The 16620-nt window shown below is 34.6% G+C and overlaps 1 protein-coding gene across 2 annotated transcripts in view; it reads right to left on the reverse strand.

The window, feature by feature from the left end:
• LOC149426237 (sialin) overlaps positions 1–16620 on the reverse strand; it is a 96767-nt gene that overhangs the window by 36202 nt on the left and 43945 nt on the right. Inside the window, exons 3-5 of one of the 2 annotated variants that reach the window (XM_089645121.1) lie at positions 9930–10087; positions 5434–5564; positions 2818–3020 (exon numbers count right to left, since the gene is read on the reverse strand). In XM_089645121.1, coding sequence (XP_089501247.1) covers positions 2818–3020; positions 5434–5564; positions 9930–10087 — 492 coding nt within the window. The remainder of the gene's footprint in view (positions 1–2817; positions 3021–5433; positions 5565–9929; positions 10088–16620) is intronic. The other variant, XM_089645200.1, reaches the window with a different exon arrangement.

The raw sequence follows: 16620 nt of genomic DNA on the forward strand, positions 1-16620 counted from the left end.
GAGTTGTTTGGTATCAAAACTGGTCAGATCCAAAATTAAAAAAAATAAACTAAGTATTGAACTGTGTTCATTATTAACAAAAGAACAGTTCTTATTTTTCAAAAGCAGTCATATCCGCATATTTTGTAAGAGAAACCGGTTTAAAAAGCGGCTGTGGTATGAAAAATAGTCAAATCCAGCACTTGTTTTGGTGTTTCCTGAAAATTCACCTAAAGTGGAGTTGACCAGTTTTGATACCAATGGTCACATATGTGATAAATTTCCACAAAACGTGTTGTGTAATAAATTTATTTTAAATATTAAAAAAAACGTTAAACTTATTCATGATGCACTAGTTCACTCATCTTTTTTCTACGGAATAATCGATTGGGTAACCTACGATAATCTCGCAAAACCCCCGGAAATTGAACAAAAATCAATTATTAAATTATGAATAATGAAACCAAAACTAACGCATCCAAACAATTGTTGAAATAAATTAATAATTTGGACAAATCTACAGCATATTCAATGTCTAAAGTTTATTTAGAGGCGTCCAAACAATTTCACAAAAAAATCAAACCGTTCTAGCCAAAGGCACTTTCGGTGCAAAAACCAGATAAGCCCAGAGACATATCAATTTTATTGCCCCTAAAATGTACAACTCACTACTTACAACCTTAAAGAGACTATGTTGCGTCAAAACCTTAACTATTATAAAAAAATTCACATCAAATCTTGGCTAAAATACACCGACATATATATTTTTCTTATAACTCAACAGTGATCTCTGTAGTAGTATTTACTTACATGAGTTGTGCAATGCCATACATTCATGCCCTTGTTTTTGTTTTTTATTGCACAATATTTATATTATAATTTTATAAAACTTATTTTTAAAACAGTAGTAAGTAAACTAGTACCACATTTTTTATGTTTGGTTTAAAACTACCCACATCATTATTTTGTTATCATTTCACTGACCGTTTTTTATGACTTAATTTTATATCTTTTACCTTCTGTACAAGCTGTATTTTAATCAATGTGATTTTATGTTTTTATTCTAAAATATCCACGCACATGCATTGTTTTTATGTTATTTTTTGTTAATTACTACACTGTACTTTTATAACTGTCCCAATGTATTAAAACTTTAAATAAAAAAATAATATGTTTGTGTTTATGACAAGTAATGTATTTTTCCAAATATCCTAACACATTGAGGGACCTACATAGTTACTTGTTGGTACCCAAATATTAACACTTCACTGTTAATATTCAGGTACCAAACGGAAACGCGAATGTTATTCTCTATTTAAAATATATATGTCTAGCGTTGAAGGATCTAAAAAAAAGTTGAAAAATGAACATCGATTAATTTAAAAATAATCCCGGTATATAGCTCTCCCTTCGTTTACTCAAGCCGAACGTCTGATACTTATTGATTTCCCCAAAGATGCAGTCAGAGAGAGGGCGATTGAAACCCCCCGAAATGTTTACGGCAGCTATAGATAGCTAGCAGCTGTAAATATATATATACTCGTACCTGTACGCCAAGGGCAATGAATGTACTCCAATGAATCAGATTTTACGCTAATATTTCTGCGCGATATAACAATTATTTTTACCATTTAGGCCTTGGACACAATACGCTATATTACGCGCACATAAATTGGGGGTGGCATGTACGTATTATATGTTGGGCTGACACACTACGCTATAATCTTCCTCAGGAGAGGTGGTCAGATCAATTGGGGGACTGCCGCGGAATATCATTTCTTTGTTTGGGAGCTGTCACTTTGACCGATGACAGTCGCGTAATTACGGCGCTCCGTAAATTGTTCTGACCCTTTCTCCTGCCGTATGTAGGAGAGGGGTCGTATAATTTTCAAATATCGCCTGGCTAGCAGATCACAGCGCCTATCGTCGCCACGCCCTCACCTATAGCTTGTATAACTGGCCATCGTGTGTTTAGGTGTGACAGGTCTGTATGGGATTGTATGGCGAGCAATATGGAGTTATATAAAATGCTTTTAACTTATAGCCTGATCGGTCACCCCCTTGAATAAGAATATAATACTAATAATTCAAAACGAAATTAAAAAAGCTATATGCCAAAAGTAATTGCAAGATGATAATATTAATTCTGAATATGAAATATGAGTACGACAAATATTATGTTTAGTAGCTAGGTCCCAATGGTCGAGAGGTTTGGACGCTGTCGCGGTAGGAGAAGAGATCATGGGTTCGATTCTTAGTTGCGACCATTATTTTTTTATTGCCTTGTTTATTATCTTATACTTCAATGATATATTAGATTGATAAGTATATCTTCAAAATAAGTTAAAGAAAAAATTGTTCCTAACTATTTATACATTATACAATAAATTAGTTACATATATTATGTAGGATGGTAAATACTTTATAATTACAGATATTTTTCTCAGACTAATAAAGTTCCCCGAACGTTTTAATTGCAGCAATTAAATTGACATTGGAGCTTCAATAAAGTTATTTGGATTAATGTTCTTAAGTAGTTACAATTTTCAACGCCAATGATATAAAACAAACATTCAAGTTATGTATTTTTTAGTGTCTAGCTTTACAGGTATTATCGCATTTTTATACAGCACTGTCTATATTAAAACGTCACGAAGATAAATTGATGAATCGACAGCCACTCTGGTGATAATCCATTAAGTTATTTCTTGTAATTATGATTTTTTTATAAAGCGGTCATGGGTGGAATCAAGGCGAAAGAGTGCGGTCAAGGAGACATGTGGGAGGCCAGGGTATCAGCAGGGTCACATTAGATACGGCCAGGGATGGTGGACTTACCCATCATGTTGGACATGAACTTGGAGCGGTCCATGGGTGGGATCCAGCGCGCGGCCATGGGGTGGATGGCAGGCCACGTGGCGCCAAGCATGAAGCCCAATACCACTCGTAGGATGAGCACGGCTATGTAGGACATGTGGGCGGCCAGTGGGGTCAGGAGAGTCACCAGGCTGGAGACTAGCATGGAGTAGCCGAACACGCGCCTGAGGACAAAAACAACCATTATTAATAATGAAAACTAAAAAATCTTACTGGAGACGTATTTTTAAAAGGAAATGCGGGCGGGGTTTGGTATATACAAACGTATTCCCCTATTTTCTCTCTGGATTTTGACACTAGTGAAAATTTTTTTAATATAATAAAGTCATCGACCACTTGCATGTCCCTACGTTTTGGTTTTTTTATACGTATAGATAGTTCTCCGAAAATCCTTTTTCGGAGAACTATACAAATTTAACAATGTATTTTAAAAAATCAAAACGTATACACATAAAATATTTTCTTCCAATGCAGTTGGAAAAATATCTTTCATTTTGTAGGAGAAAACAGAGTAATACAAAACCTTGATTTTGACGATTTAATTTAGGTATAATCATGGCTGATATACCTAAATATATGCACCTAGAGGTGCAGTTGTCCCTCTAGGTATGCATTCGGGGGGGGGGGGTTAGAAGGGACAATAACAGTTTTGTAATATACCTATCATTATACCTCGGCACCACGTCTTCCCAATACCGAGTTCGAATTCTTCCTTCCGCTCCATAGATAAGTATAATATAAGTAAGGTAGATGGGCCATAAACCATTATTTGTACGAAAACGCGCACAAGTGTCGCCAACATCGTTCATCCATACTGCTGCAAATCGTATTAAGTACAGCGCCGCCCCGCCTTTCTTATGTGAATACCGCAGAAGAGTCCCAACTGCTACCGATCGTCTAGAGCCAGTAAGACCATGTCATCGCCAATTAATTAATTAAATGCCTGGCTATTCAAATCTGGTCACCAAATACGACAAAAGTCATTTTAAGCAACGTTACAATCTGAATGGAGGTCTTATTACACGGATCGCTAGTCGAGAGCCTTACCCTTGGACCGCTGAAGACTTCGGCGAACACACCAAATGCATGACTTCATCACTGGATGAAGCTCGGCAGCAGTCGGTACGCTTCCATGGCATATTCTTTGTTTCTACTATCTATTTTTCGCTCCCATAATCCACTACACATTTCTCTTTGGAAAAGCTTTGACGTTATGTTGAAAGTCGTACATAATACCTTAACTATTGTTTTTTTCTATCTGAAATAAGTGTGAATTTCCTAATAATTACGGAGATTAGAAGCTGCTAACGTCAAACGGCATATTGGATACGGGAATATCAATAACGCATAGTCAATTTCCTGGTGTTATTCAATGCCTTGCTATGATGAATAGACCAAGTGACCATATTTTTAGCACCAGGAGGGTTCGTTCGAGAATGCTTTGAATAAACCATGACATCGGTCGTACATTTACCACCGAAGAGCGCACATTGAAATAACCGAAACATATTAAAAATTGAGTGGGGTGGGTAAATTCTAACGCATTTTTAAAAGTGTTTAACTAAATTGTGCAACAAAATATTAAATTTTGGAAACAAGCCCGAACTTTTATTTCCCCGAATTAGGTTTTTTTCGCAGCCAGCAATTTGCACTAGTAATTAGTAAGCATTTTTTTTTTCATGGACCAAATGGTGATATTACAATGCAAGTTGCCTGTAAACTTTCAGATTCATTTATTGAGAAATCACCGAAAGTGGTACGAAAGCAGGAAAGTGGTAGTGGCAAGTTGGTTTGTTACCCTTTCCCTGATTATTAATTTGGATGTCTGCGAGTATTATTTTTTTAGGTATGCGTGACGTACATATTTGTCTTCTTTCCGCGACCATAAAACGTTGATGCGGACGTTGTGTGTATTTCATTGTGTAGCTTGATGAATATGCAATGAGAAATGTATAAGCAGGGAAACATGTCATGTAAATTATAATCCTCCACATTTTCTTCGACGCGTGTTCAACTTAGAATTTAGAGCGTGGGTAAACTAGAGACATTGAATTCAAATCGTGATGCCAACTTATTTGAAAGTGAAATTATTTCATGCGCTTTGACGTCAATAAAACTGTCTATTTATGTCCAACTATCAATTCTAAATACTTCGTACAAGCGAATCATTTTAAAGAGCGCATCTTTGAATGTTATTTGGCACACCTAATTGCTTAGAAATAGTTTGTAACACCCAACCCCTACCCAGTCCCCTCTTACCCCGCAGTAGTCCTACGATACAAAACGATATGTACCCGTTGCTCTATCCTACCAACTTTATTTTGGGCATGCTCGGAAAGAACCATCTGCGGGTCTGGAGTTCTGAAGGGATGTACATTGTACACGTTGCTACACATTTCTTCAGACAGATTCGTGGATGGTTTGAAAATGGAGAGCATTGATTTCTATGTTTATCTCCGTAGCCGAAAAAATTAACTATTCTATCTCCCAGCCTGCAAAGATGATTTACACAACTCAATAGAACAATCAGCATTTAACAGCCTCCTCCAAAAGTGTGGTTGACTTTGTTGTACTCACTTGGCTCCGAAGACCTCAGCCATCCGGCCACCAGGAATCTCCGTGAGGATATAGCCCCAGAAGAAGCAACCAAGAAGCAGGTTCTGTTCGTACGCGTCCCACTTGAAGCGTGTCTGATGAATGCTGCTTTCCTGTGGACAATAAGACAAAAGCATAAACAATGGATCTGCACCATAAAAACGGATTTTTAGACCAATGGTTTTTAACTTTGGTATGTCCCTGCCATTCGAAGGGGTTGTAGATTATTTGCCCTAGTTTAACTGCAAATTACTGAGCATTACGTGTCATGGCTGGTCTTTGAATACTTTGTCATAGTCATAAGGTTATTGAGATAAAAAAAGTTATTATTTGTAGCCCTGGGTAAAAGCTTGAGCAAAAACCGGGGTCACAGATAAAACGCAAAAAGGGATTCCTGGAGTCGATTTGTAAACGATAAGGAAAGGGGATTTATAACGAAGGTATTTTACTTAAATTTTAATGCAGTTCCTTCGAGTAGGTAGGAACTGAAAGACTGGTCAGATCTAATCTTTGAAGGCAAAACTTGAATGGTTCATTCAGCAATATATTGTGTTTTCTGAAAGATTCATTCAGCAATACGTTGTGTTTTCGAATGATTCATTCAGCAATATATTGTGTTTTCTGAATGATTCATTCAGCAATATAGTGTTTTTTCTGAATGATTTATTTAGCAATATGTTGTGTATTGCGGAATGATTCATTCAGCAATATGTTGTGTTTTCTGAATGATTCATTCAGCAATATGTCGTGTTTTCTGAATGATTCATCCATCAATAACTTGTATTTTCTGAATGATTCATTCAGCAATATTTTGTGTTTTCGATATTGAAAAATGTTTACACAGTACGAGTATTAATTTCAATAGCAGATGCTCATACATATTTTAAATCCCTAACGTGTTGAATATTTAAAAATTATGTATTCTATAAACTATCATTTTTAATCAAAAAGGGTTTGAGGAACTAATGCCTTTGCTTAATTGTGTAAAATGAACTGGCAAAGGTAAAGTACATGCGTATGTTTCAAGTAATTCAGTCTGTAGCGTGTAAACTGAATACTAAAGTCTCTTTTTTCTCTGAAATTCGAGAACATTGGGAAGGTTTTTATGCCAGTTATTGATAATCTATTATCTTCAACATTACCATTATAATATTTATCCACTGAAGATGCGCTGCAGATGTTTAGGTATCAATAATGACTCATCTGGCATATTAATTCACGTTCCTTCCCACAAAACGTGTAATAATGTTTTGATTGACTTGAATTGAATTATTGAATTATATGAATTATTTTTAGCGGCTTGGCATTGAAAACCTGCCTAGAAAAATTGCAGATAAGTTAGCTTATAAATGTAGATTGTTTTGGATGACAGTAGAACAACTTTATATAAAATTGTTCAGTTGGTAGCGACAGAGAACGGTTAGAGAAATAAATTCAACTTCTCTGTGACTGAGTTTGGAGAGACTGGACCTTACATGAACCAAAGCCATCAAAATCATTTCATATGATGCAGTAGCTTGTAACCGAATTTAATAAAAAATCAATATTTAATAATACAGTTTTTTTTTACGGTAATACATCTATTTTTATTAAAAAAAAATAGCATTTAATTTTTTTTGATTTGGCTGAAGATTGAACCTTAGTTCTCAGAGACTGAAGTTAACACCTCTAACAACTGAGCCAAATCCTAATTGGATAATACCGACATTTATTTAGCACATTCACTGCCGTAATTTTTTTAATATAATATTTCAGAAAAAGGCGTTTTCGCGAATGTGTGCGTGAGTGACAACAAAATATATTAAAATTTATTGATAGAATGCATTGTCTTCGACAACGAGTATAACTGCTGAGTTTCAGCTCGATCATATTTCGGGAAGTGGGTTAATTTCCACTTCCAAGATTCCATTTCATTCGTTCATTTTTCTTTCATTCATTTCTATAAAAAGTCTAAATTCAAATAAATGTATTTAAAAATATACGATTTTTCATTTGAATCTGATACCTCTGCCGCCTTAAAGTACTCGAGCACTTTATAGGTTATACTTGGAATTCGGAAGCATCATTAATATCATTATAAATTAAATACGTATCATAAAACTACAAATATATGAATATAATCCAAAAAAATCATTAGCTCAAGAGGACACGATCCACGAACTTCATAACTGTATAATATACGAGTAGGTGTGTACTGAAGAAGCGATGAAGCAAGTGCACAGGGCACACAACTCGATATGCAAATTCCCAACTTCACTTACAAAAACTCTATTTTCCGAGTATTGAACTCTATGCACAACCCAAGGTCGATCAGAGACAAGTTACATAAGAAGTGTTGCAACTACCGTTTATCATACTGGACTCTAGAAGTACAGCGCCTAGAACGTGGAGAAATTTAATAAAATAGATCTTAAATTGTTTAAGAAAAAGATTTTAAAAGATGTTTAAGACACAGAAAAAATCAACCCGCAAAAGTACAGTTACAGAAAGTTTTTTTACTGTTTTAAAAAGCCCTTTAAAATTTTTAAAATTGGTATGACTGAGTATTGAACCTTTCTACCCAGGAGCTGGAGTCGAAAACTCTTGGGTAGGGCTGACGTTTATTTGTTTATTCGTTTATTTAACTGCTGTAATGTCATCTGATTTTAGAGAAATGTGTATATGTCCGCATGTGTGTTCGTGATTGCCACCAAAATTTGATAGAATGCATTGTCATCGTCAATCTGCCTAGTTTCAGCTCTAACCTGTTTCAGCAGGTTAATTTTCGATTCCTAGATATGCATTCATTCATTACCGGAAACAAAAGTGAAGTTTAAATAGATAAATATTTAAATATTTTGGTTTAACATCTTGGCTTGTCTTAGAAACATTTTAAAAACACAAAAAAACGTTTAAAATACCAAAGATTTCGGTTAGTATATTAGCCAAGAAAATGTAAACACTTACTAAAAACGTATCTCAGCCCTTTCAGGAAGTATCACCAAATTATGAAAATTTTCAATCGGACAGCAGTGTTTTTTATTTAAAATAATTACGCTATTTTCCTTTGAACCGTTGTGTTTCCACTTAAAACAATTTAAACGATAGCGGCGTCCTCATTATTTTCTACACTTTCTTGACCGGCTGTACCTGCACTTAAGTGACTTGGTTACCTATACGCCAAGGTTTAAAGATTGAGCTTATCAACTTGTGGTAACTGAAGTACACTAACGTGATAATATTATGAAACTTGACGACAATCACAATTAAAATTTTAATGCTGGCTTGATTTTTTAGTTGCGGTTTATCTGCGGTTATATTCGTAAATATTTTATCATGCAGAGTGTTCTAAAGCCGATATTGGTTTCAGATTATTAGACATCGAAAAAAAACCTTACGCCGATATCAGAAACAAAACAAAATTATAATCTATTGTTCAATATTAATTTGTTATCGTGTTTGCATATAACCGTACAATTGTTTAAATGTCCCATTGTTTTATATTGCCCATATCGACTACACATAATTTAGCTTCGCTAATTCAAAGCATATTTCCATTTGAGTGGATTAAAGATTTATGATATGCCAAATAACGTACTTAATGATAAATTAATAAATCATATTTAGATATCAAATACTCAAGTCAGGTCATGTCAAGAGTCTGTATCGTGTCTACTAAAAGAGCGAGAGAAAGGAGCAATTATGTGACAAGACGGTTGTGCGGTGGCTATTCTCTATGTCTAAACCTGCAAATAAATGGCGTAATTTATATTTTTAGATTAGGTTAGAATAATTATACTAACAGTAATAATTATCACTCTTAAAGACTTCACGGTCATCTGTTCAAGACTATCGCCTCAGACTGAAGCCAAATATCAACAACATAGTATTGTTCAGGATTTACCAGTGTATCATTACGAAACCCTTGTGTGGCGTTAATCTCCGCCGCGCTGGGCTCCACCACGGCAACTATGGCAATGGTCAGGTTCACCCTCAATACATAGTTCAGCATGAAGCCTACGATCACCAACATAGTATTGTTCATGACTTACCAATGTGACATTGTGAACCCCAGTGCGTGGCGTTCATCTCCGTCGCGCTGGGCTCCACCACGGCAACTATGGCAATGGTCAGGTTCACCCTCAATACATAGTTCAGCATGAAGCCTACGATCACCAACATAGTATTGTTCATGACTTACCAATGTGACATTGTGAACCCCAGTGCGTGGCGTTCATCTCCGTCGCGCTGGGCTCCACCACGGCAACTATGGCAATGGTCAGGTTCACCCTCAATACATAGTTCAGCATGAAGCCTACGATCACCAACATTGTATTGTTCATGACTTACCAATGTGACATTGTGAACCCCAGTGCGTGGCATTCATCTCCGTCGCGCTGGGCTCCACCACGGCAACTATGGCAATGGTCAGGTTCACCCTCAATACATAGTTCAGCATGAAGCCCAAGATCACCAACATAGTATTGTTCATGACTTACCAATGTGACATTGTGAACCCCGTGCGTGGCATTCATCTCCGCCGCGCTGGGCTCCACCATGGCAACAATGGCAATGGTCAGGTTCACCCTCAAGGCGTAGTTCAGCATAAAGCCCAATATCACCATTATATTCAACACAACTCTGCATGATAGCCATCCTGGAAAAAGGGAAAATGATGCGTTGTTAATCTTACTATTTTAACCGAGTGCCATCAAAAAATCAAATGTTCAGTGCTGTCATGAAACGATTACGCTTTCTCAATCAATGATCATTAACTAAACCTTAACGCCTCAGAAATTCAATACATCAGTGATGATTAAACGACGTACAACGCTTATAAGCGCACTTTCTTGTACCTCCAAGTACATTCACACTATTCTGTTATTCTGGCTCCTGGAATGACCTGAATTACCTAACTGGATAGTGCCACGGCTTGTCGGGCTAACCTATATTCAATTCAACACTGAATTTTAATGAAAAATGGATTATGTATTCTAAACCATCGCAGATATAATGTTTACCTAAAACCGGTAGACCGGCATTACCTGGATCCCTGAATGATAGTTTTTGGAATTGCATTGCATTTATGGTAAAAAGAAAATAAAAGACTTAAAAAAGTTTACGACAGTTGTGATAAACATTAATATTCATGTAAACTGGAGTTACCAGTTGCAGCACTAGTACATGGAATGCGGCAGTTATCTACGCCAAAATCATATATTTTTTAATCAAAGCAGAGCTGTTTTTCTATTGTATTACGTCAATATATTAAAATATTATATGCGAGATTAGCGGCGACCTTCAAGAGTCTATTATTATACAACGCAAATAGTGTTTCATGCCAAGGTACGGACTATGGACTAAAGAATTAACAGTTTTTTTTAAATTAGAAATATTTTTGGAAGTGTTTACTTTTAACACTTTGAAAAACGAAAAGTAAACATAGTTATGTGTAACTTGTAACCACTGACCAAGAAAACTAGTAATGTTCAGTTTATATTTAGTCAGTTGTACTATGCTAACTAGTTAGCAAACATGTTCAAGATTATTTACACACATTTAAAATTTTACATAATATTATTATTCATTCTTTTATTTGCTTCATTTCGTATACGGAAAAAAAAGATTTTTTCTAATTTATTAAGAATCTCTTCAAAAAATCGTTAATCAGGTTAGAAACGGGATTGTAGGCCTTAACGAATTAATAGGTTACCTGATAATCTTAAAGTAAATTATGATTACATTATCATGATGTCGGAACACGTGTTCATGAAAATCCGAATATTTTCGCATTTCGTCATGATACAAATTTCGTCATTATAGGCAAATGCAATGCACACACATAATTGTACAACTAACTCTACAACACAAAGACTTCGACAGCACATCATGGGCAGGTAAGGAATCCACGACAACTTTGTGCTGTGACACTGCGCAGAAAAGTAAAGTAACAGACGGTTTGCTGCGCAGTCCATCACAGCACTCGCTTTGTGTCAATTCCTTACCTGACCACGAGGAAGCCGCCTAAATCTGCGTATACATTTGCGAACCGGAACGCGAACCGAGCCTCGAATTACGAGAGATGAGCGAAGCAATCGCAAGCGGCGTTTCGCGCCATTTGCATAATTTGAGGCTCGGCTCAAGTTTCGGTTCGCAAATGTATACGCAACATTAGATACTGTGTTTAAATGATCTGGTAAATCAAAACGCAACTTGCAATGGCCAAAGCCATGTATTATGACAAGATATAAATTGCCCGGTACTTCTTCCTATTTCTCTTCAGCTTCCTCTCCCCCACAACACAGATACAGAGAGTAAAAATTATTAACTTAACAATATACAAACATTAACAATAGAATTCGCCTGCATTCTTACTCACTTCTCATAGATAAAAACACGAGCAGCAAATAAATAAACCTTCACTTATAAATTTAAATGGATAAAATATTAAATTAAATATTGTGTTACACATAAGAAAATCGAAAAAAATATACTCTTCAATTTCCTAATGAAAATTGGGGTTGCCAATGTTGCCATGTTGCGACTGCGAGTGACTGAAAAATCAGACAACTATTCTTGATGAAAAAAAAAATATTTTTACATTGTTTGCGCTGCTACGGGAATCAAATCCACAACCTCCTGCCTCAGAGTCAAACATGCCGTTGTTGATTGTTGTTGATGTTTTTAACGTTAACTCTTGTATGATGATTTTAATATAAGCGGGAAGAAAGGGAAGTTCGAACGAAAGATGCATTTTTTATAGAGTTTTGGAATTCAGCCAAAACGTATCGGGGTCAAAGTATTGGAATGACTTGCATTCACATTAAATGCAGTTCTGTATGTGTTTAGCAGTTGGACTTCAGATTATATAGGAACTTGTTATTCTGTGGTATTTGAAGATTTCGCGATAGTCTTCTATCGCATGATGTTTTCCTATTACAAGCAATTAAATTCTTAAGTCTTCTTATATTCTTGTAGACTTGGTGAAACATAGATGGAAAATCTCTCTTCCAGAATTCAGATGAACGTTTGGTAGGCATAATCGAGAAATTCGTTTATAAAACTTTAATATATATAATATTACTAATTTATGAATCTTTTCAAATTATTCGTAATCCGGTTAAAAACGAAATTGCACGCCTTAATTTAGAAGAAAATAAAATGAATGAATTGATAGGTTTACTTAGGACGGGTTTTTTTACAGAATTTTAAAAATTTATCAAATTTCAACATTGATTTACTAGTTCTGTGGAGGTTCTATTCAAGTTCTATTATTATATAATTATTTGCCGGTTGCTTCACAAAACAAAAATAAAAAAAAGGAATATATTGTCGCGATGTCAGTACACGTGTTCATAAAAATCATTTTTAACATTTCGTCATTTTATATCATCAGGGCAAATGGAGGTGCATGAACATTTATTCCGATATATTAGGAATGTACTAAATGTTTAACAGGAAACGACCTGCAATCCCGTTTTAACCAGATTTTAACAAATCAGCATACTCATTTTTCTCCGTGTGGCTTTAAAAACTAAACACAGATAAGTCTATTATCACTTGAAAATAATTTACTTGTGTGTGTTTCAAATATCGATCCGATTTTTATTTTTATTTCATAAAAAGAAAGACAAACAGTTCCCGGGTTACGAATAACCTGACAATATTTGAAAATCTCTTACTACCACCACAATAAGCGGAAAATGTTGCTTGTGTTGTGATGGAGGACTTAGCCAGCCGAGGAATTAAACACACTACACGTAGGTGGGACCCAAACGCGATATCAACTCAGCCAACCTGTCGAAAACATATAGAAAACCTTTTAAGTGAAAAACAAGCTTAACCGTTAACTCGACACATATTTATTTATTAGTTTATTTGAAAATAGGTACGTGTAACACTTGATTATAACTTGAAATTCATTCATTAATAAGAGATTTTTGGTACACGTGAATTATTGGTACAAGTAAAGACTGCGACTCCCAGGTTGAACAACGATGGCCTAGCCAACTTGTCCTACATAAGGCTAATTGCACAAAGAATGAGGTTTGCAATGTTGGTAACACAAAATGAGTCTGTTAGACAGGGCGCCAACGTGACGGCTGCAAACATTAATAATTGAACACATCTACTTAACTTCTCCAATCAATTCCTCAATTAGTAGCCTCAATTTGTAACTCAAATATTACTTCGAGAAAGTTCAGACGCCACAAATGGTTAAAAAAGCGGGGGGATAATATGTTAAGGCGGCCCCCTCAAGACTTGACATAAACCGACCCTGCGCAAAAAAGTTCTACAAAATCGACTCCAATGCAAACCGTTCCCTTACTGATTTTAGCGAACTTTATTTTTCTGCAAAGGGTCTTACAGCACTTATGTACATATATTCCTTACCGGCCCGTGAGGGAACTGCCTTAGGATTTAGCGTGATTTTTATTAGTGTATAGGAAAAATTAGTTGTTACGTTACTTCGCTTACCCGAAGAAAGCTCAATTTTTCATTACTTTTGAAGAAATATAATTTTTCATTACTTTTGAAGCAATATAATTTTTCATTACTTTTGAAGCAATATAATATTTCATTACTTTTGAAGAAATACAATTTTATATCTTTTGAAGAAATATAATTTTTCATTACTTTTGAAGAAATATAATTTTCATTACTTTTTAAATTATATATAATATAATTTATACATTTAAAAATCTCGAAATTCTTTCAAAAACAACCCACAATTTTCAGATCGCTGGCGATATATGTTTTCTTTCAAATCGTTGTAATGGCTACTGATCAATAAAATAATTAACAGATTCATGTGTTTTTATCCTCAGGTTAAAATAGTGTATTATTTTAGGCCTACATGTATATTATATACTATGTTCACTCTTTTTCAAAATATTAACAAAGAATTAAGGTCAACTGACTGTTAGCGACTGGGCTTTTATACAGGAAGATGTTTATAAGACACGTGTGCACGCTGCACTATATGAGCTAACAAGAATAACGATTTTTCCTCATAATCTACGTTGTGATCAATAAATTGCTAAGTAACGCTAGGTGACACATTTAGAGCGGATAGATTATTTAAGGTATGTTAAAGTATTTTTTTAAAATCTATTTTACAATAATTATTGCGACTCAATATTTCACCGTTACCTACTTACTGATCTCTGACAATATTCTTTACCACGGTTGATTTAATTAATATCATTTTCCTCAATCACTGGTGATATATTAATAACAACGTAGATTATGAGGAAAAATCGTTATTCTTGTTAGCTGGTATTGTGCATCGTGCACACGTGTCCTATAAACATCTTCCTGTATAAAAGCCCAGTCGCTATCAGTCAATATCCAATATGGCCGCCAATCGATTTCTTAAATTTATTTATTCATTAAAGCCTTTTGTAAAAACAAATCATTTATTTGAAATTGTCAAATCACACATTCAAATAACTCGTTATCCTCTGTAAATCTCGGTTATCCCCTTCTGGATTAAAAACTGTATATAAGTTGTTTTAACTACATCTAAAATTAATATCAACTATGTATTCATATATTTTACTAAAACCTTTCTTTAATTTCACGTCACGAAAAAAAAGGTATATTTAAAACAACACTTCTTCACAGGTACCTAATATAATAATGAAATTGAAAAAGATTTAAATAATCGATTGATATAAAAACGACGTATTAAAATACTTAAGCATTGTTTATATTATTTGATATTATTATTTTTTTGCGGTTTTAATTTTTAATTTTTTAATCGTCTGCAAAATTAATACACTAATATCATTATTGAATATGTTAACAATATCGTTTATAAACAGTAAACCCAAAATTGGGCCTAAATGAGACCCTTGCGGTACACCACTTATAGCTATAATATTTTGGAAAGGAACGAATTTATTTTTCCTAGTAGAACTCTATATGGCTTCACCTTGAAGATATCGCTGTTGACGAAAGTCGTTAGCAAAATATTTTTACAATAATAATAACATATGTAATGTAGTTTTAATATATTATTGATAATTTCGTATTTAAAGTAGAATGTGAATCTAAGGTCATTTTTGTGAATAATTCGTTAGAGCGTAGGAATATTTATACAGCGCCCTTGAGATTAAAAAAACGGCCCTTTACAAATAATAATCCAATTATTTTTATTACACACGGAAAAATTATCCTAAATAATCTCTAATCTCTTAAATAGTATAAAACAAAGTCTGACTGTTTATGCACTTAGTTCTTGTAGCTATGCAACGGATTTTGATAAGGTTTTCACTGAATTTATTCCGGAAGGTTTATATGTATAGTCCATGCATTTTATATTTAAAGAAAGTAGAGAAAAGTCGATGTTTTGTAATCAAGTCGTAAAAAAAATATTTTTGGGCTTACATTGCTAAAGCTGACCACACAGCCCCAAAACTTCACACCACACCCGTGGGGTTCACGTCAGCTAGTTATAAATAATGTTTAATAAGAATATGGTGGTCATATGATTATAACTATAAAATAATGGACTCCGTGGTCGAGGGATAAGGCTCCCGACTAGCAATCCATTCATTCATTTAAATAATATGAAACCTCCCAACTATCCTCGACCTCACAACATACCCCGATTGGGTATGCCATAGTGTCACTGGCTCCAGACGGTGTTCAAACATAAAAATAAAAATAAAATAATCTCTTGAATGACATTTATCAACCAAACAAGTCTCGACAACTTGTAAAAAAGACATCCTGAAGCACGTAATTTAAAATAATGCATTCTTGAGAATGGCGCATTATTGCAGGTTCGTGAGATAACAAACGATAGCATTAGGGATGCACGAGTTCCTTTAATTCTATCGTGTAATTTAGTCTTTGTTATTGATGAACGGAACGATAAGAAGCTGCAGTATTAATAAAAAGCACGTCTATGTAAATAAGATGACTGTGTGTGGTTGAGTAGTGTGATAATGGATTTGAAGAGAGAAACGACGAGAATTTAATAATTTCAATAGTTTAAATTTAATTTCATTTAACAAAATAATGTGTAGTATGTTACAGACTGTGGAAATTCTGCACTATAAAACGTTTTAGGAATAATCCGTTAACCGTTCCAATGTTGGAGTAGAACTATAAAACACAACTGATGGTATTGTTTACATCTCAGGACATGATTATTACATGTGCATGAGATTATTAGCGATA

This window comes from Hesperophylax consimilis, chromosome 1 (genome assembly GCF_061612785.1).
Source record: "Hesperophylax consimilis isolate HC1 chromosome 1, BYU_Hcon_1.0, whole genome shotgun sequence".
In the NCBI taxonomy this organism is placed as follows: Eukaryota; Metazoa; Arthropoda; class Insecta; order Trichoptera; family Limnephilidae; genus Hesperophylax; species Hesperophylax consimilis.